The 20026-nt window shown below is 46.2% G+C and overlaps 1 protein-coding gene across 1 annotated transcript; it reads right to left on the reverse strand.

Moving 5' to 3' along the window:
* Positions 1–63: 63 nt before the first annotated feature.
* On the reverse strand, positions 64–10297 carry WBP2 (WW domain binding protein 2). The gene is made up of 8 exons (XM_006136448.5): positions 10141–10297; positions 8592–8700; positions 7937–8072; positions 5691–5783; positions 5339–5476; positions 4961–5086; positions 2553–2629; positions 64–2265 (listed from the first exon to the last, which is right to left on the reverse strand). The coding sequence occupies exons 1-8, from the start codon at positions 10197–10199 to the stop codon at positions 2212–2214; spliced, it is 792 nt and encodes a 263-aa protein (XP_006136510.1). The 5' UTR covers positions 10200–10297; the 3' UTR covers positions 64–2211.
* Positions 10298–20026: the final 9729 nt, after the last annotated feature.

A 20026-nucleotide genomic window follows, 5' to 3' on the forward strand; every position in this document is an offset into this window, starting at 1 on the left:
CCTTCCATCCCAATGCTTGTGATGAGGCCATCGTGACACACAAATGCACAGGCACAAAGAGCATCAAGCTAATTGATTTTTACTTCACAGTCTCAGCAAAACAAATCTGCATTCAGAACTTTTTTCACATTAATATATTAATTCAACTTCTTCAAAATAAATACTTTTTTTAAAATAACCATTTCTTTACATCACTGCAATTTCAAGAGCAAATCTAGAAAAGTCAGTGCACAGAGCTGTGATATGACCAGCTAAAAAGCTTTCAGATCAAACTATAAAAAAAACAAGAGGTGGGTCTTGTCTTTCAGGCAGGTTGCATGCAGCAGACCTCAGTAAGCTTCCCGAGCACATGAACTTTCTGCAGAGTTGCTTGGAAGAGCTGTGCATGATCTCCCAAAGGAAATCTACAAATCTGACTTATATGCAAGTCTGCAGGATTCTCAACACAGCTGGCTACTGATCAGTCCTATTAGGGTTCCAAGTACCACAGTGACCGCTACTGAGAGCAATATAAAGATGACATTATGGAACAAGCATGCATGAATTTCTAATGGAGCTGAAGAGCCCTTGTGAAAGCGCAAGATTAGTGTTATGTATAATTCATTCATATCTCGTCTGGGAGCATAAACAACAGTACTAACCATCAGTTGAGTGCTGAAACAAAGGAATGTTCTGATGCCATGTTACGCTGGATAACCAGCGCTGAAGGGATAGTTCCAAAAATTAAATCCAACTGCAAGTGAACACATTGTTCTACATACTTCTGCATGGAGCGCCTTGCTATAGTGATGGGAAGTGATGTGCATCTGCTGCTAACTCAAAAAGACAGGACTTGTATGTGAACATTCATCATGGAGCTCAAGTCAGCTTGAGTATGCCAAACAAGCCAGGAGGTTCAGAGATCAAATCTTTCTGAAATGTTGGAGGAGACCGTCCTGTCAGCAACTAGAGAGATGCTGGCTTGGAAACTCGGCATTCCAGAGACTAGAAATGTCAGTCCTTGTGTTTTCTTCTGTTGAAGGAAATCTGGAAAACACAGTCCTTGCAGGGCCAGATTCTGATCCCCTTCCTAGGAAAATGAGCAGTAAGGAATTTGACAGTGATACAATGAGAAGAATCAGGCCCTCAAACCTTTCCAGGATACAACTGCAGTATTACAAAGGTAATGAAACAGAATGAACTTGTCTATGTGGGACTCCTTCCCACATGCCCCTGGTTTTACTAGCAGAAGAGGCTGCAACTGAGAACCACTTAGGAGAGGGAAGGAAGAAACCTCAGGAAGTCAGGGAAAAAATGCTCTTCCACCCAAGCCAAAATGATACACTCGGTTCCCAAATCCTTCCATGATGGAATGTGTACAAATTATTTGCACACCCACCTCAACTATACAGCTTAATCAATTAGACAGTAAGATGCTTCACTGGTCAGAAAGTGCAGCCTGTGTTATTGGAAAGGATAAAACAAAGGTGCGTTAATGACTAGAAAAGGAATGGTCAGGATTTAGTGATCTAAGATCCACTTGCCTGTCTTACAGTGAAAGAGACTGCAGAACATTCTAATGCTCCAATATACTTAAGGACTAGTTAGGTGCCACTAGCCTTGTAAGGAGAGTCAAACATTTCCTCAAAAGATAAAACTTGACTGTGCCAAGATAGGCAACAATGCACTTTGTGGGGGTAAAGCAAGAGTTCAGGTGTTCCTGGTGAAGGAAGTTTCTTAAGCACTGGAGCAAACTGTAATAGAAATCAGTTTCATTCCAACGCCCAGAGCTCCCTCTGCAGCCTCCCCCTGCAATTAGGGAGCAGATGAAAGCTAGATGAGACACACTGGGCTAAAGAAAAAAATCTCCAGTTAAGACAGGTCTTGTTGTAGTGTTAGAGATCTGTTAGCTTTAAAACTAGAATGGTCACCTCATTCCAAAGAGGACTATTTTAATTGTACTGGTGGAGAAGGGATGCAAGAGAAACTGTCTCGGACATTCTAGCTATGACTGGGCACAGGGAGAGTAGGAATTTGACAGCAGGGAGAGAAACTTCCTCAGGGTTGCAAGTGATAGTCCAGTTCATTTTAAATCTCTTCCCTCATTATGCATGTCTCTCATCTACCGGCCTTGAGGGAAGCCTTTGCCTCTTAAAGCTGTACACCCCACCCCAAGATTCAGCCAGATGGAAAAGAAGGAAGCAATGCATTGTGGAGAGGTTCTTTTTCGGCTTATTGGGTCTTCTTGTCCTCTGGTGGGAAATAAGGAGGAGGGGGAGGCTGGTCCTAAAATAGAGGAGGGGAAAATATGTAAGCAACATAGATCAAGTTAGAAAATTAATTAATTCAAACATATGCTTTGTCTCCAACAGGTACAATGGGTTTAACACAATTAATATTGCTGCTTTTAACCCTCTGCTACCCATACATGATCACTATCCAGATTCTGCACATTTAATCTCATTTCCTGTCAAACTCACCAGTGGCCCAATTCCCTCTATGACGACTCTGGCCCCCTTTACATATGCTATATACAATCGTTTATTACATATAGGACTGTGTGTGAAACTTACTGTGGGCATGTAGACGTTATGAGGGTTGACTGGACTGTAATAAGCACTGGCAGCAGCTTCTGCAGCCTTCGCTTCAGCTATTACAAACAAACACAGTTTAGAAAGAGTAGCTGACACTGCAGGAACTTCTATTATCCATAAAGCTGAGCATGTTTCTGTCTTCCAGATATTGACCAACCCCCAATTTGGTACCCACCTGATCTACAAAGTGGCAACATCACCACAAAGCTACATAGTCTCAGAGAGGTAGCTGGGTTAGCCTGTAACTTACAAACAATGAGTGTTGGCTCCCTCTCCCCCTCCCTCCCGGACAGTCTCTATGACAAAGGATAAGTGGACACAAACCATGCCTCAGAAATGGTAACAAATTACATATAAAGACATTAATTGATTAACACATTGCAAAGGCAATTTCCTTTGCCTTAGACATCTGCATTTTCACATCAAAAGCTATGAATGGGAAACATCAAGCTCACTTAGCCTCATTAAAACAGGTCCTACAATTGACAGGTACTTCTTTTGCTGTTATATAGATATCTTGGTTTATGTTATTTCTACTCCAACTCATCTGATGAAGTGGGTTTTACCCATGAAAGCTCATGATACCAAACATTTTTGTTAGTCTCTAAGGATATGTCTACTCTGCACACTTATTTCTAAATAAGATAATCTGGAATAGTTATTCCGAAATAGCATGTCTACATCAGGGAAAAGCGACGAAGAGTCCTGTGGCACCTTATAGACTAACTGAAGTGTAGGAGCATAAGCTTTCGTGGGCAAAGACCCACTTCGTCAGATGCATTTGACGAAGTGGGTCTTTGCCCACGAAAGCTTATGCTCCTACACTTCAGTTAGTCTATAAGGTGCCACAGGACTCTTCGTCGCTTTTGCAGATTCAGACTAACACGGCTACCCCTCTGATACTTTACATCAGGGAAGCCTGCCTCGCACTAATTTTGAGGCTTCCCTGCAGTGTAGACGTGCTATCTTGATTTAGAACCCCAGGAGGCACTGTGGAGGAATGCCCTGATGAGGAGCTATTTCGAAATAGCAACAGTAGAGTGTCTACACAGGTCTTATTTCAAAATAGCTATTTTGGAATAGGCGTTATTCCTCATAAAATGAAGTTTACAGATTTTGGAACAAGCCGGCCATTATTTCAAATTTATTTTGAAATAACGGAATGGGTGTGTAGATGCTCACATTGTTATTTTGAAATAATGCTAGTTATCTTGAAATAACGATGCAGTGTAAATGCACCCTAAGATGCCACAGGACTATTCATTGTTTAAAAAGCTACATAGTTAGTGGGACCCTTTCAATGTCCGAGGGTAAAGAATCAATACCCGTTACTTAAGTGACAGTCCTGAGCTGAACAGCTATAGATTCAGAGTCAAGTGGTATGCTAACCTCTCCCCCAACTCCTTTGAAGAGATCCAGCATTATTAAAGGTCTCGCTCAGCATTTGTTCCACATGATATTAGAGATTTCACATGCAAGAACTTCAGAAAATGTCCCAAATTAATTTGGAAAAGATGTAATTCAAACTACAAGTCTGAGTTTTGTAACCTGCCTCAGACCCATTTTCATGAAATGCCTCCCATCCAATTCCAACTTTTAGGGAAGCATGGGCAGGTCAGATTAACAAGGCTTGTCCTGCTTAGTTCTCTGGCTTTCCGATGGGATGCAGCACATAATGGTAGAGCTGTGCTAAACAAATGCTGCTCAACTCTATGTATTTCTATCATGATTCACTCATTGTTCTATTTCACTGAAAAGTCAGACGGATTCCCATTGAACTGCTGCTGCAAGCGCTCCTTTATAAGAGCATTTCTATTACAGAAAGCATTCTGTTCTCACTGAGACCGTCTTACTCATCAAATCTATTCCCCTGCTGATGAATATAAACTTTTACACTGATTGCCCCCTCTTATTTTTTTACTTCTGTTAGCCCTGCAGAGTAATGTCACTATTGAAATACAGGCTGGATTCAATTCCAGTTCTCACAGAAACAGAATTGATCCAACGGGAGAATGTTTGTTGATGAACTTGTTGGAAAGATCTCAGGTTGATCACTGGACTAAACTGTCTCTGCAGGGCTGGCAGTTAGGGGAAAAAAATCTTTTAACTTGTAAATAGAGCAAGTTGGCTCTGAAATCATCAAGAGATATATGCGAAACCTCAGTCGTGCCAAGTTTAGAATGTTACATCTCTGCTCTGAAATGCATTTTAAAACTTTTGCTCATAGTCATTATGCCCCATAGACAACTATTTGCTGCACATTTCTGTATGGCCTTGGTAGAGAGAAGAGAAATATTCATGAAAGTATCAGATCAATTTATCATCAATGGCTGATGCCACTAACAAAGAAAGGGGTTTTAATCTACCTCACTAGACACACTTCTCACCTGCAGGAGTGGAAGGAAGATCTGGACCACTGGCTGAAGACTCCATGGGCCCACCAGGGTAAGGAGGAGGTGGAGGTTGCATGTAGCCCATGGCTCCATCCATCATGGGGGGACCAGGATAAAACTCTGTTAGGAAATAAAGTAACCATCAAACATTGTAGGAACGGCTGCTTTGGGTCAGCCACATACAATATACAGCCAAAACAAGTCTGAAAACCAGATACAATTCAATAAATTAAAGTGCTTAAATTCATAAAGCGCTGAACCAAACTGAAAAAAATCCAAACCCCTCCAAACATACAGGCACATTCCTCTCTTCCTTAGGCTACTTTTAATTTAGTGACTGGAAAGATTTCCTTATTGAGTCTGCAGACTCACCAGGAGGTGGTGGTGGGTATGGGTATCCTGCTGGAGGGGGACCATACATCCCATTGGCTGCAGGTGGGGCAAAGGCATATGCTCCATTCGGCATGTAGGAATAACCATAAGCTCCATTGGGAGCTTCTCCTCTAGAGGCTGTGAAAACAAAAGCAAGTTGATTATACCAGATCCAAAAGACTCCGTGTGGATCCAAGTTACTGGCTGAAATTCAAAAATATTTAACCTGTCCTGCTGTACCTTATTCTAGGAAGGTTCCATGCACCTTGTGCTCATAACAAGCCGTCATAAAAAAAGTCAACTCCCCCTCCACCATTATCTATATTAGCCTTGTTAAAATAAATTTCAATACCTTGAGACGCCACTTGCAGCAGACGCTGTCCAAACTCAATAGCGCCTCCAGCTGAAAAAGTCATTTTGAATGTTACAGATCCTTCCCAGCCACCTGTGAAAGAAAACATAAATCAGATGGAAGAGGAGAATCTGTTTCAGTGTTTAGACTCTCTGCCATGAGGCAGTTGTTGTAATCCATCTACAGATCCCTCACATACAGCATTAAAGTACTTTGCTTTTGCCAAATACCTTAGAAATCTTGAGGTAAAGGAGAGGACCAACATAATTATGCTTTGATTAGAAAAATACATGCTGGCCACGAGTGTTTCAGATCAAGATGTGTGTGAAGTTGAAGCACCAATCAGAGATTAGAAAGGCTACAGAAGTTGTGTGACTGTTGTCATTGCCAACCACTGACAGTCTAAAACTCCACTCTGGCTGCTTTGGATCGGTACAGGATTAGTGCAGAATTCAGGGATTGTCCTAATCCACTTTTGCTAAGAAGTCTTGACAGCTAGTCAATCATTAGCTATAAATTAGATGGGGGGACGAGAAGGAGGGAAGGAATTGAGTACCCAGTGTAGTAAAGAACATAAATGGTATGAAAAAGGTGAGCTACTTAAAGCTACTATAGAGTCCAAGGCAGATGTTTGAGGATAGGATAACAAATACAGGAGTGACATCCCATATTTCAGGCCTAAAATGAACAGGAACAGCCCAAGAGTCCCAGCAGCACACCACAGAGGTGTCAATGGCAGGACAAGAAAACTAAACCAAAGACCCTTCTGTGTGTTACAATGACATTCCTATTAAAGGGGAACTCCTCTGGGAAAGGCTTGCACAGATTTTCAGCAAATCCTTTTGCCTTTTACATGGTTTTCAGAGCTTGTTCTCACTATGCGTGCTCCCTCACAGACTGGTTTGTCCTATTTGATCTTGCACAGGAGCTATAATGCTGACTTCCAGGATCACAGACGGTGCTGTAATAAGTATGGGATTATGACTTCAGCACCAGGGCAAGCAAGAGAAATTGAGCTGGGGATGAGAGAGAGGTGATTAAATTGCAGGTTTCCAGCAACAGTGAAAGGAGGAACACAAAAAGTACTGGGTTTTATATGTTTTATACATTGTACTTGTATAAATAATTTTCCTTTTCTTCAGGTTTGATCAAATGCGTAAGCCCTCTTTTAAAACCATCCTCCCTCAGGACTGTCTCTTTTCTTTCACGCCTGAAATAAAATACATAACGCCCATTTATTCAGTTTCCTGTTATAATAAAGTGACATGAGATTGGCTTTATTGCTAAGGTGTGTTACAGCAAAAACATGCCTTTCCTTGAGCTACATAAGAGATTTGTGATGGACAACTGTTTCTGGTTACTTGTTGGAAAGTGAGTTTAGGAAGAAGCAGAGAGGTTTAGCGAAGAATAATCTGGACAAGGATTGAAGAAATTATCTCTACAGGCCATAGCTTACTGACAGTTCTTTGAGCAGGGATGGGCAAACTTTTGGCCAGAGGGCTACACTGGGAATGGCCATTGTATGGAGGGCTGGGTAAAGGATGTTGGAGGCTGTGCAGCAAGGTGTGACCCAGTCCCCGCCCCTCATTCTACCCCGAGTCCCCATTCCCTGCCCTTCTGACTGGCCCCCATCCAACACTTGTGCCACTCGTCCAGAGCTGCTGCCTCGCTGCTGGAAGCATCAGGACACTGCCCAGGTCCTGGGGGAGGTTAGGCTGTGGGAAGAGGAGCTAGAAGGAAGGGGGGGGGGCAGGGTCTAGCCACCCCTGCTCATCATGCTGCCTGGAAGTTGGGCTGGGATCTCCTGGCAAGGCTATCCCGACTTCACTTCCCGATGGGAACTCAGGGGCAGCACTGAAGGGTCTGATAGGCCAGATGTGCCCTTCAGGCCATAGTTCCCCTCGTCTGCCTAAAAGCCTTGTTAGCATGACCTTCTCTCTGTTATGATCCTCTTATGGATGTTTAGTGAATGAGATAATTCGGCCAAGTAAAATTTAACATTCAGAACAGAGTAGAAATTAGATTGGTTTCTGAAACAGACCAACTCATTGTAACTGGACTTGGAGAAAGGGAAAGGAGAAGCATTTTTGGTTACAGATTTTAAAGAAATACATACATGTTAAAAGTACTGAACACTGAGTATCCACATGGATACCACCCATTTTAGCTTATTGCTAAACTTGATACTTCTCTGAATCTGACGCTGTGCAACTATCCTTGCACTACTGTAACCAAAAAATACATACCTCCTGTCTCTGCTTTCACTGTCCCCTTGATATAATTTGCTCCAAAGACAGGCTGTTTAATCTCACAATCTTTCAACAGATAAAAAGGCATCATGAAAGACTGCATAGGATCCTTTCCCTTGGACACAAAGATAACCTGCAGGGGAGAGGAGCAAACTCACAGTAAGCCACATTTAGAACAAGCACAGCACATAGGGATAATTTACTGCGCAAAGATGGAGTTTGGGGTGCTGAAACTGCTTCCCACGCCTGGAGCTCTTCATAAACCCTGCAGGTCACCAGACCTTCAGAATAGTAGCAAAATGATTGTAAGCTGAAGTACCTTCTAGAAACATACATGATCTAAACCTCTCTCCTCCCGATTTCTAGTGAGCTTGCTGCTCTCTGGATGGCTATGATTAATAGTTTAACTAACGCATTAAGCATTTGCATTTCAACCTAAGGATCCCTACCAGGCTATATAGCTGCTTACAGAAACTAATTAGTATTTATGTCTTTTGACAAGGATTTACAATGCATTCATGATGCTGCTGAGGTCCAAAGATCAGCCATTTTTGAGAGCTCCTAGATTAACCATACTTGCAGAAACAAGAAAAATTTTTCTGTCACTGTCTATTTAAAGCATCTGATCCCATTACAAAAACTAATTACTTACTCTAAATGGAGTCAAGAAAACACTTCCTTTCTTGGTCCCTTTGAAGGCATCTGGCACGTGTTCCATATCACTGAATGTAATTTCTACGTGGTCATAGGTCATCAAAACGCTACAAGCAAGCAAAGGAAAGAAGAGGCCCACTATTAGAACTTGATCCAGAGGAGTGTTTTGTGTACTATTTGGGAGCCTATGTAATGTGAGCTGATGACCTCAATCCAACACTCAGCAGACAAGTGTCCCTATCATAAAAAGCATGACCACAAATGGCTTTTTGGTCAGTTTCTGGGCTTGTCAACACAGTTTTTAAATGGATTTAGTTTGATTTAGAAACTGGTAAGTTAAATCAGTGCAACTTGCTAGAGTGGCTGCAGTTACACCAGTATAAAGGTGCCTTATACTTATATAGCTTAACCTCATAGTCATAGCACCTCTATGCTAGTATAACTGTGTCCACAATAGCAGGGGGGTTACCTGGATTAAATTACATTAATGTAAAATCCAACTGCTAACTGAAATAGTAAAATCTATGCATAGAACAGGTCTCAGCAGACATCTGCACAAAAATTGAGTGTTGGTCAGGTCCAAGAGGTCAGCAGCCATGAGGAGTGAACTACCCTGCTGTGCCAGAACAAGTGCCTAATATGTTACAGCTGACACACACTGGCAGGGAAGCACAGGGAAAGGTGTTCTGCTGCTAGCCAGACTGAGCATCTTCTATGGCAACACAGGATTTTAAGTCTCCAGGGCGCCAACTCAACATCTTTCTCCAGCACAATATCCACTAACAAAGTAGCAAAGGCTTCAGAGGAGTAGCTGAGTTAGTCTGTAACAGGAAAAACTTAAAAAACAACAAATAGTGTTACAGCTCCTTACAGACTAACAAAACGTGTAGATGGTATCATGAGCTTTTGTGGGCACAAACGCTAGCATAGTAGAGGGTAGCTTCCAGAGAGTAGGAGATTGCTGAACAGCGGAGAGCGTGGCAAGGGGGTAGGAGATGGATCCGCCTGGGTCCCTGCCGCTGGCACTAGATGGGCATCACGTCCAGCAGCACTAGAGCACAGGGATGTTAACATGTGTGTAACTGGCTAAGTGTGTAACCATTGCGGCTACACGTGGGACAGCAGCCAGCACTGCCAAGAGCTGCTTTTACGCCATCTGCAGGGCGCACCAGCCCCTGCCACCCCGCTCCCGCGGAGCCGGCTGCCGCCCCCCTCCTGCCCCCGGTACAGAAAAGAGCAGCGGGCGCCCCAGGGAGCCGCGTGTAACGGTTTGGGGTAACCGTGTAAACGGCCGCCTCGTACACCCGCAGGGCGCGCTGTGGCCAGGCCAGGAAGCGGGGATCAGGCTGCATGGCCGGGGGGGGGGGGGCTCCCACCACTCCGGGAAGGGGGGAGGGGGACTCTCCCTCGCCCCCAACGGCCCACCTTAAGGGCGGGACCTAAGAGCCCCCCCCTTGCCCAATCACGTGACCCAAGCTCTACCCCCCACCCCCCGCGGTAACGGCTCCCGGGGGGAGAACCCCGGTGGAAGGGGGCGGGGCTCTCACCTCTCGCTGTTATTGACGATCACGCCACCCCCCTCCGAGTGGTTCCTGTTCAGCGCCATGGCCGCCGCCCCCTCGAGCTCCCGGCCTCCCGCTGTGGCCGACTTCGGTCTATGGGATGCAAGCAACACTGCGCCTGCGTAGCGAGAGACCACTTGGTGTGGGATTCACTCGCCCGGTATGCAAAGCGGCTCCGCCGGGCGGCGGGAGCGGAGCATGCTGGGACTTGTAGTCTCCCTGGGTCCTCCTCCGCCATGGTGTGTTGCATGCTGGGACTTGTGGTTCCCGTGGGCCCTTTAGAGGTGGCGTGTTGCATGATGGGACCTGTAGGCCCCATAGAGTCCCTCAGCGAGGGGTTATGCTGTAGGAGCAAAGTATGGCTCGTTTGTCATTCCCCAAATACAGGCAACTTTTAAAATCAAAATAAAATATTAATTCAAAATTGTACAAACGTCTAATTGCTTATGTAGCTGGAATGGGAGCATGAAGCTGGATTTCACCAGTTATGATGTAAACTTCAAAGAAATGTGCGAAAAGAAGCAGCCGCAGAAGTCCCATTAAATTAAGTCTACGAGTACAATGTTTCATTTGTGCTGTCATTAATCATGATGTCAATTATCAAGAATATTAATTTGTATATTTTCAGTCATGCAAATGGGCATTCTGATACGGCTCTTTGTTGACCACTTGTTCTGAATTTTGATGTAGTTTGAGTCTGTGATCTGAAAAGGTTGCCAGCCCCTGTGCTATATAGCTATACTGACCAGACGGCCCAGTTTTTCCGGGACAGTCCCAAACTCAAATGTTCTGTCCCACTTATCCATCAAGTAGGGAAATGTCCCAGAAAGCCCGGCTGGATCTGGCTAGAAATGGCTCTGCCATTTCCAGCCCCCACTGGGACACCCTCGCAGACAGTGCTAGCATGGCACAGCAGCAACCCCCCACTCCTCCCAGGATATAAGCAGCTCCCTTGGTGCTTTGCCCATGGGCAGGCAGGGCTGCTTCCAGAGCTCCATTGCAGTGCATACTCCCACCTGGCAAACCCTCACCTCCGAGAGTACCCTTCCCTCCCCCCACAGGACTGTCTCTGCTGTGCGGGGCCGCCGGTCAGGCCATGCCGCCTCCTACATCCGCAGACTGTTCTTTGTACAGTGGCTGCTGCCACCGCCACCACTGCTGGAGGGGGCGGTGCTGGTCTGAGGAAAAACCCAGCAAGATGTTCCTTGGAGCTGCTGCCTGAGCCTTGGCAGGAATTGTGTGGAGCCCGGCTGGGGCGCTGTGGGGTGGGGTATGGTTGGTCTCTGCCAGGGCACTCTGTACACTGCTGCACTTTCTCTCCCTGCCCCTTCCCAGCCCCTGGGGGAGCTGCAGCACACAGAGCCGCTCACTCTTCCGCGGGGCTGCCCACCACGTAGGGGAGGGGAGAGCTGAACTCCCTCCTCCTCTTCATCCTGCTGGGGCAATGGCAGCACTGTCCAGAACCTTTCCCTTCTGACAGGGGTGATGAAGCCAGACTCCCACATCCCAATTCCCCTCATTCACTCCCCTCTCCCCCTGCCAAGATCCCGCACCTCCAGCTTCCTCTGATACCTTCCCTTCTTCCTGCACCCTCACCACTTGCAAGACATCTACCCCCACCCTGATCCTTCATCCACCGTTGCTCCTACACCCTCCTTCCTGGCCACAGACTGCATCCTCCCATGGTCCTGCTCCCTCCACCTGGCCAGACACCCTACTCCCAGCCTGCTTCTTCATCCTACCTCGCATCCAGCCCTTGCAACCTGTCCCCCTTCTGTACCCCACCTGCCTCCCAGATCCTGCATCCCATTGCTGTCCCACTCAGCAGCCCTGTCCCATACACTGAACCCCTAAGTTTTGTCCCTAACCCAGAGCCTAAGGGGGCCTATAAAATCCACTAAGTCTGGAACCCCAGAAAAGTAAATCTGGCCTATGGGAAGCCCTAAACCTCAGTCCTCCCTGTCCCTTCCCTTCACCCCGTGAGGCTGGAGCGCCAGAAAAGTGAGGTGTCTCAGGTGGTGGGGCCACATCAGTGAGGGTTGGGGGTTTTGGAAGGAGTTTTTTGTTTCTCACTTGTGTGATCCCCCACTGATTTTTCTGTGTCAGTGGCCTCCGACCCTAAAAAGATTGCCTACCCCTGCCATAAATAAAGAAAACATTGAACCCTTTTGTGTTGGACATAAATTAATATTTTACTTTATTTAAAATGAAGTTGGATAAAATAAAATGAGAAAGTTAAATGCTTAATCTGTTTAATTATTTAAATTAAACCATTCTCCCTAGCTGCAGCACTACCAAAATGGCTTGGGTGTAATTGGGTAATTAATAGTGAGTTTCCATTAGCAACTGGTGATCCATGGAAAGGTTTACATTGAGCCAGGTAGTCCATGGGCCAAAATGTTGGAGAACCACTGAAATAGAGCCACCCTCGGCCTCTCCCCTGAGAGACCATCGCAGGCTTCCTGCTGCTCCACAAGAACCCACAGAGAGATCGGGTCTGCTTCCACGGCAGTGAAATCACCATGTCACTCTGGTGTGGATGATGGACAGACTCTTTGTGAGTCTTCCTCATCCAAGCAGTTGATGATTTAAACATTGTGTTAAGATACCACATGAAAACACTTGGCACGGCTACAGAAAGGCAGGATGTATCGTCTCTCTACAGAGAGAGTTGTTGTGACTAGGGTTGTCAGATGGCTGAAAGAAAAACACCGAACACCCGCCCAAAAAAAACCCACCGGGAAAAAATTTGTTGCAGGAAAAAGTAAAGGGGGGGGGGGGGGGGGGGGGGGGGAGGAAACCAAAGTTACTGAGCAAAAAAAAAAAAAAAAAAAACCTCTGAGAACCTGGATCACTGCTAGGGGTTACCAGCTAATCATTTAAAAAAGAAAACAAAAAACAAAAAACCAACTGGACATGCTTTGGGGGGGGGGGGGGGAGCACCAGCCTGGCTGGGAAGGGGGGGCGGAGGAGATGGGGGGCCAATGGGAAGCAGGGCTGGTCATGTGGGGGGGCGGGTGGAACGGGGCTGGCTGTGGGATGTCGGGGGAGGGGGGACCGGCCGGAAGGGGGCGGGGCTGGCCGGGAGGAAGGGGGAGTGGGAAGCAGAGCTGGTGGGGGGCGGGTGCAGCGGGGGCCGGGAGGAAGGGGGAGCGGGAAGCACAGCTGACTGGGGGTATGTAGCGGGGGCAGGGCTGGGAGGAAGGGGGGCAGGAAGCAGAGCTGGCAGGGGCAGGGAGAGGTGCAGCGGCGCTGGCCTGGGGAAATCAGGAAGAGAAACGGACTGGTGGGAAGCACAGCTGGGGGGTAGTGCAGGGGGGCTGGCCGGGGAAGATCAGGAAGGGTAGTGGGGGAGAACCGGCTGGCCGGGAAGGGAGGGGTGGTGAGCAAATTGGCCGGCGGGGAGCGGGACTGACCTGGGCACTTGCTGCCTGTCCCGTGCAGGCTTCCAGCGATGCACGAGTGAGGAGGAGGCTTCCCCTCCCCTTCACACGCAACCAATTGAGGGTTCCAGGCAGCAATTGTGGCCCCGTCTCCCAGCTGGGACTCCCAGCCGCTCCCCTGTCCACACCAGGCTTCCGTCCAGTGCGCAGCTGGAAAAATCAGAAAATACCGGACATGTCTGGTATTATCTGGGGTTTTTTTACAGGACAGAGTGCGCAAATACCGGACTGTCCGGTACAATACCGGACACCTGGCAATCCTAGTCATGACTTGTGTGTCTGGGTGAACAAGCTCTTTGTGAGATTTGTGAAGAGATGAGATGTTTTGACTTTCAGTTTCAAGGGATTTGTTCTGTCTTTGGACTGAACGTTATCTACACCTGAATGGAGTTAGCAGTGACAATGCATTTCGGAGTTATTCTGAAACACAAAGAGAAATCTGTGCTAAAGACCCCACATCCAGTGAGAGAAAATGCTGCTGTTAGAAGAAGTCAATTTAAAGTCTCTCCAATTTTCTTCAAAAATCACCTCTACCAGGCAGTGGAACTTTTACTGATGGTCCCTTATATTTTTGAAGGGTAACTAAATGTTAACTGGATCTTCTTGGGTAATATCAACAGATTGCTTTTGGCCCAATCCTAGCTTAAAGTTTAAATTGGATCAGGCCCTTTGTAAGCAGGTTGGGAAGTGGTCTCATTTGGCAATTACAGCCGGTCTCCGACTTACAACCACCTCCACATACGACCATCCGCATTTACAACCAAAGCGGTCGTAAATGTGGTCCCCGAGTTATGAACGCGATCTGCGCATACGAACAGCGCAGTCACCATGTAACTCAATGGGATCCATGTTACGAACACTTCGAGTTATGGCCAAGTGTTTGGTCCGTAACTCATTCGTAACTCAGGGACCGGCTGTATTATTAAGTATTATTTACATAACAGGCATTGCCATCATGGTACTGACATGTACATTTCTCAGTAGCTTTACATATAAAATAGACCAGCCCCACTGACCTCCATGGGAAATGTACCTTTCAAGCAGCAGTGGTAATTATGAACTTCTCCACCCTGTAATTGACATGGTTAGTTCCGTATTGTCATTATGACATGTGGAAATGGAGGACACTTAATAGTTTTGCAGTAACTTCAAAAAATGCAGTTCCAGTACATCTCATTAGGCATGTAAATTCCCATTAATCAGTTAACCAGTTAATTTTAGGTCACGGTGGGGTTGTCCCCTCTGGAGCAGCCTCTGTTCATAGCAAGCTGGACTCCGCATGGAGAGAGGCTATTCCAGACACTGGTGTAGTCCCTGCCTGTGAGGCCCCCGGGGTTCTCCAGAAACAGGGGCTACTCCGGACAAGGTGGGGAGCTGCTCCAGCCCCCTCTGATTACCAGTTAATTTGAACTGGTAAGCATCATCCATTAAGAGGTCTGAGGAAGTTATCCCCTGAAATTGTGGGATAGTTCTGGATGATTCCCAGGCCCTGGGTTAAATGGGGCTGAATCTACACTGCAAAGTAATAGGTCTTGGATCCTGGATCTCATTTTGAATCGAGGTTGGACCCCTAGCACTGCAATGTCAAGGGACCATAGGACTGGATGCTGGATTAATATAATTGCAGTATACTTGCATGGGGGGGGGCTCCTATGAGGCCCAAACCCATCCCTATTGGTAGAGGGTAGTGGGAGGAGTTCTTAGTTGGGTCACATGACACCCTTTACTTCTGGTCATGTGTTTATTTTGACCCCGAAAGTACTGCCCCAGGGTGGGACATCCTGTGGCAGGTGGGTGGGGCCTAAGGAGACAGGGGCATGGCTAATGGGTTCACAGGGTGTGGCTAAACATATTTTTGGTTCAGAAAATATGGTCACCATAGCTATAGCTGGAGCAGAGCAAGGGAGCTGGAGCAGAGCATGCTGGTTTGTAGCAGGTGGCCTTAGATCAGACTTCTGCTTCCCTATCTGCACAGTGGGCGTGCTATGCTCCCTGGGTGGGGCTGCCAGGTCCCACAATCATGGGGAAGGGTGCTTTTCAGGGCTATGGTGCAGTAAGTGAGCCCTGTAGTTTGTAGGAGTCCAGGCATCCAAGTGAACTGGGAGTCCGTAGCTGGGCCCATGGCCCCATAGCTCCCACCCACTGCTCATTGCCCCCAAAATCAAATTGGCACGGGCCCACAAAATGTCAACATGTCTCATCCCATCACCTTTTACAGTCGCGCCCACTGTGAAGGAGTCAGCAGCTTGTGATTTGCCAGCATCAGCCTGCAGACAGTGGTGCAACTCCCTGGTCACAAATATCTCAATTATGACACCAGACTCATCCCTTAAAATACAGTTAAATCAATGGCTCACCTTGGGTTGCAGTACTCTACAAAGCTGCATCAACTAATGCTGAGACAGTCAGACTTCCTTCACATTGAGAATATTGCAGCCAAAAGTCCCAAAGGGAGCTATGGTCCTAGACTTAAATGTTTCTTCTTTTACTAAAAACAAGTGGCACCAGCCAAGAAGGAACTAAGAGGAAAGAAAACAGCATGTGGACAATACAGAAATAACATTAAATATAAAGGAGAAGTTAGTTGCTTGGGAAGGTTGGACTAGATCTGTTTTGTTGGTCTTGCTCCTTTGTGGGCTGCCCAGCAACAAATAAATTCCTCTACTCAGCGAAGTGAAGGGACCAATATAATTGCTTGTGCACAATATATATTTTAAATGAACAAAAAATGAATTTCCAAATTCCTCTTTCAGATGTTCAGTGTGTGTGCTTAACAGACTGTTTTGTGGCACTAAGGAGCAGAGGAATGGTTAGAGCCAGGTGTATTATACACTGCAAATTCTTCACAGGGTTAATTTGGAAATTAGGCAAATTATTAGTTTTTAACCCATCACTAGCTAGCCTCAACAGAGCGCTGAGCAAAAAAGGCAGTTTCTATTAAACTCCCCTGGATCTATATTTTTCTATACTATGGTAGTAGAGATAATTCTAAGATTTATTGTTATCTTTTTAGGAACACTTCTTAAGAGTGTTTGGAAACACACATATCTTCTGTTTACTCTTCCTTCTGACCAGATATAATAAAATGCTCTAAATCATTTGGTGCCCTATGATCTAGCAACAAATGTTTCACTTGGACCTGGCCCTCTTCCTTGCATCCTGTCTTAAAATAATTTTTGGTGTTGTCTGTGTCCTGTGGGTGGGTGTTTAGATTTGTAAAGTGCTTTGGCACAATAGGAGTTACAAGTTATTTTTGAACCAATGTATTTTTTTGTGGGTCACACCATGTTTTTTTTCTAACGAAATTTCCTCACTGACTCAGGAGTGGCAAACACACTCATTTTTTCTGGGCTCATATCCAGTCTACAATCCCATAAGTAAGAACTGTTTGTACATCACATTGCAAAACCGCCAGACATATATGGTGTAGTTGGCAGGATCTACCAGAGAGCAGCGCAGGACTGAGATAAAATGGACACAGAGCTATTTCAGATTTCTAATTGGTGTCTGGGTCAGTATTCAGATTACTAATAGAACAGGTTGAAAAAGCTCCTGTTTGTACTATGGATAATAGGGAGGTCAGTCCCTATTGCTACAAGATGATTGCCGAGAACCATAAGCTTTTTGGAAACAAAGATGTCTCTTTAATACACAGTTTATTTTTGTCTTTGGAAATACTAAGGACTGAAAGATAATGGGCGTGACTAGGAATCATGGTGATGAATGTAGTACAAACTACAGTAGGCAAATGGATGGGGAAGATTTTAATAGGACTGACAAGATTTTTTTTTAAGTTGTTCTTAAACTAGAAGAAACAGTCTCAGGATTTTCTCCATTTCAGTGAAAAATTTATATTTTAAATTGTATTTAACTTTCCCCTTCAGAGTTTGCAAACCAAGCTCATTGCAGCATTGTGTCAGAAGATTAAAACCAAAGGAAAAATGGACTAGTTTCTTTCCATTGTCTAATCTCTGTGAGGTGCAAAAAGCAAACAAACTAGGTAAATTATGAAAAAGAAGATGATTTCAAAATTCCATTTTAATAATCTCTATTGTTATTGGTAATGCAGAAATGCAAGAGTGCATTTATAATTTTTAATAGCCCCCTCAGTTTCTCTTTAAAACATGTTACAAAAGTTAGGGGGTGACTCTGCCCCTTTTAAAGTCAACAGCAAAAGTACCACTCTGTTCAACAGAAGCTAAAAGAGAACCCCTGGTAACAAAATGCAGCAAGGTTGCCAATTCTCATTATTTTAGTGAGTGTCCAAACACCCCAACTTCTGCGATTGTGATTCTGTGGGAATCTTAACTTTCATTTTTAACATTTTTTTCTTGTCACTGCAGACAAAAGCTGCACAATTTGAATCCCAAAGACACAAAAACAGGAAGGCAAATAAAAGGCACTCAACTAGAGATGTTAGATATAGTTTAACTCAATCATTGTGTAATTGCACCACATGAGAGGCAGCAACACAGAGCAGCAGCCCCTTCTGATCCCACCGAGCAGCCTCTTTCTGCAGTGAGCCCAGGCCTACCGTGGACAGAGGCTGTTCTGCAGCAGCAGACCCTGTCTGCAGGGGCCCCGAGCTCCCTGCAGACTGGAGCTGCTCCAGCATCCTGCCTGCCCTCCCGCCCCGACTGTCTCTGTGGGAAGCAGCAAGTGGGAGGCAGGAGGCTCTGCAGAATTGGCACATGAGGAGAGCCGGCTTCCTGCATGTACTGGTTCCCATCTACCCCCCCACCTTCTGCGCTGCCTCTCTATCAGAGGCAGCAGCGTGTGACCGGGGGGGGAGGGGGAATGCAGGGAGGGGCAGGCAGCTCTGCAGGATCCGGTGCTCACGGGCATCGGCTCCCGCATCCTTCCCTTATAGAGTCTCATAGACTCATAGACTTTAAGGTCAGAAGGGACCATTATGATCATCTAGTCTGACCCCCTGCACAGTGCAGGCCACAGAATCTCGCCCACCCCTCTTAGAATAATCCTCTCACCTATGTCTCAGATATGGAAGCCTTCAAATACTTTGAAGGCCCCAACATGCAGAGAGTCCTTCAGCTGTGATCTGTGCCCAATGCTACAGAGGAAGGCGAAAAACCTCCAGGGCCTCTGCCAATCTACCCTGGAGGAAAATTCCTTCCTGACCCCAAATATGGCGATCAGCTAAACCCTGAGCATGTGGGCAAGACTCACCAGCCAGACACCCAGAAAGTTCCCTATAGCAACTCCTATCATCCCTCCATTGACCTATTTCCAACTGATAATGAATGGTCAATTAGTTACCAAGATCATGTTATTTCATCCAACCATCCCCTTATCATAGAATCATAGAACTGGAAGAGACCTCAGAAGGTCGTCAAGTCCAGCCCCCCGCTCTAGGCAGTACCAATCCCATCTAAATCAACCCGGCCAGGGCTTTGTCAAGCCGAGACTTAAACACCTCTAGGGATGGAGACTCCACTACTTCCCTAGGTAACCCATTCCAATGCTTCACTACCCTCCTAGTAAAAAAGTTTTTCCTAATATCCAACCTGGACCTCTCCCACCACAACTTGAGACCATTGCTCCTTGTTCTGCCATCTGTCACTACTGAGAACAGCCTCTCTCCATCCTCTTTGGAACCTCCCTTCAGGAAGTTGAAGGCTGCTATCAAGTCCCCCCTCACTCTTCGCTTCTGCAGACTAAACAGACCCAACTCCCTCAGCCTCTCCTCATAGGTCATATGCTCCAGACCCCTAATCATTTTGGTTGCCCTCCGCTGGACCCTCTCCAATGCTTCCGCATCCTTTTTGTAGTGGGGGGCCCAGAACTGGACACAATACTCCAGATGTGGCCTCACCAAAGCCGAATAAAGGGGAATAATGACATCTCTGGATCTGCTGGCAATGCTCCTCTTAATGCATCCTAATATGCCATTAGCCTTCTTGGCTACAAGGGCACACTGTTGACTCATATCTAGCTTCTCATCCACTGTAACCCCCAGGTCCTTTTCTGCAGAACTACTAATTAACTGGTTGGTCCCCAGCCTGTAACTATGCTTGGGATTCTTCCGTCCCAAGTGCAGGACTCTACACTTGTCTTTGTTGAATCTCATGAGATTTCTAGTGGCCCAATCCTCCAATTTGTCTAAGTCACTCTGGACCCTATCTCTGCCCTTAAGCGTATCTACCTCTCCCCCTAGCTTAGTGTCATCTGCAAACTTGCTGAGGGTGCAATCTATCCCCTCATCCAGGTCAATAAAGATATTGAACAAAACCGGTCCTAGAACCGAACCTTGGGGCACTCCGCTAGAAACCGACCGCCATCCTGACATTGAACCGTTGATCACTACCCGCTGGGCCCGGCCTTCTAGCCATCTTTCTATCCATCTTACTGTCCATTTATCCAATCCACATTCCCTTAACTTTCCCCTGTGTCAGCAAAGAGAGGGAGTG

Source organism: Pelodiscus sinensis, chromosome 20 (genome assembly GCF_052426305.1).
Source record: "Pelodiscus sinensis isolate ZL-2025 chromosome 20, ASM5242630v1, whole genome shotgun sequence".
NCBI lineage: Eukaryota > Metazoa > Chordata > Testudines > Trionychidae > Pelodiscus > Pelodiscus sinensis.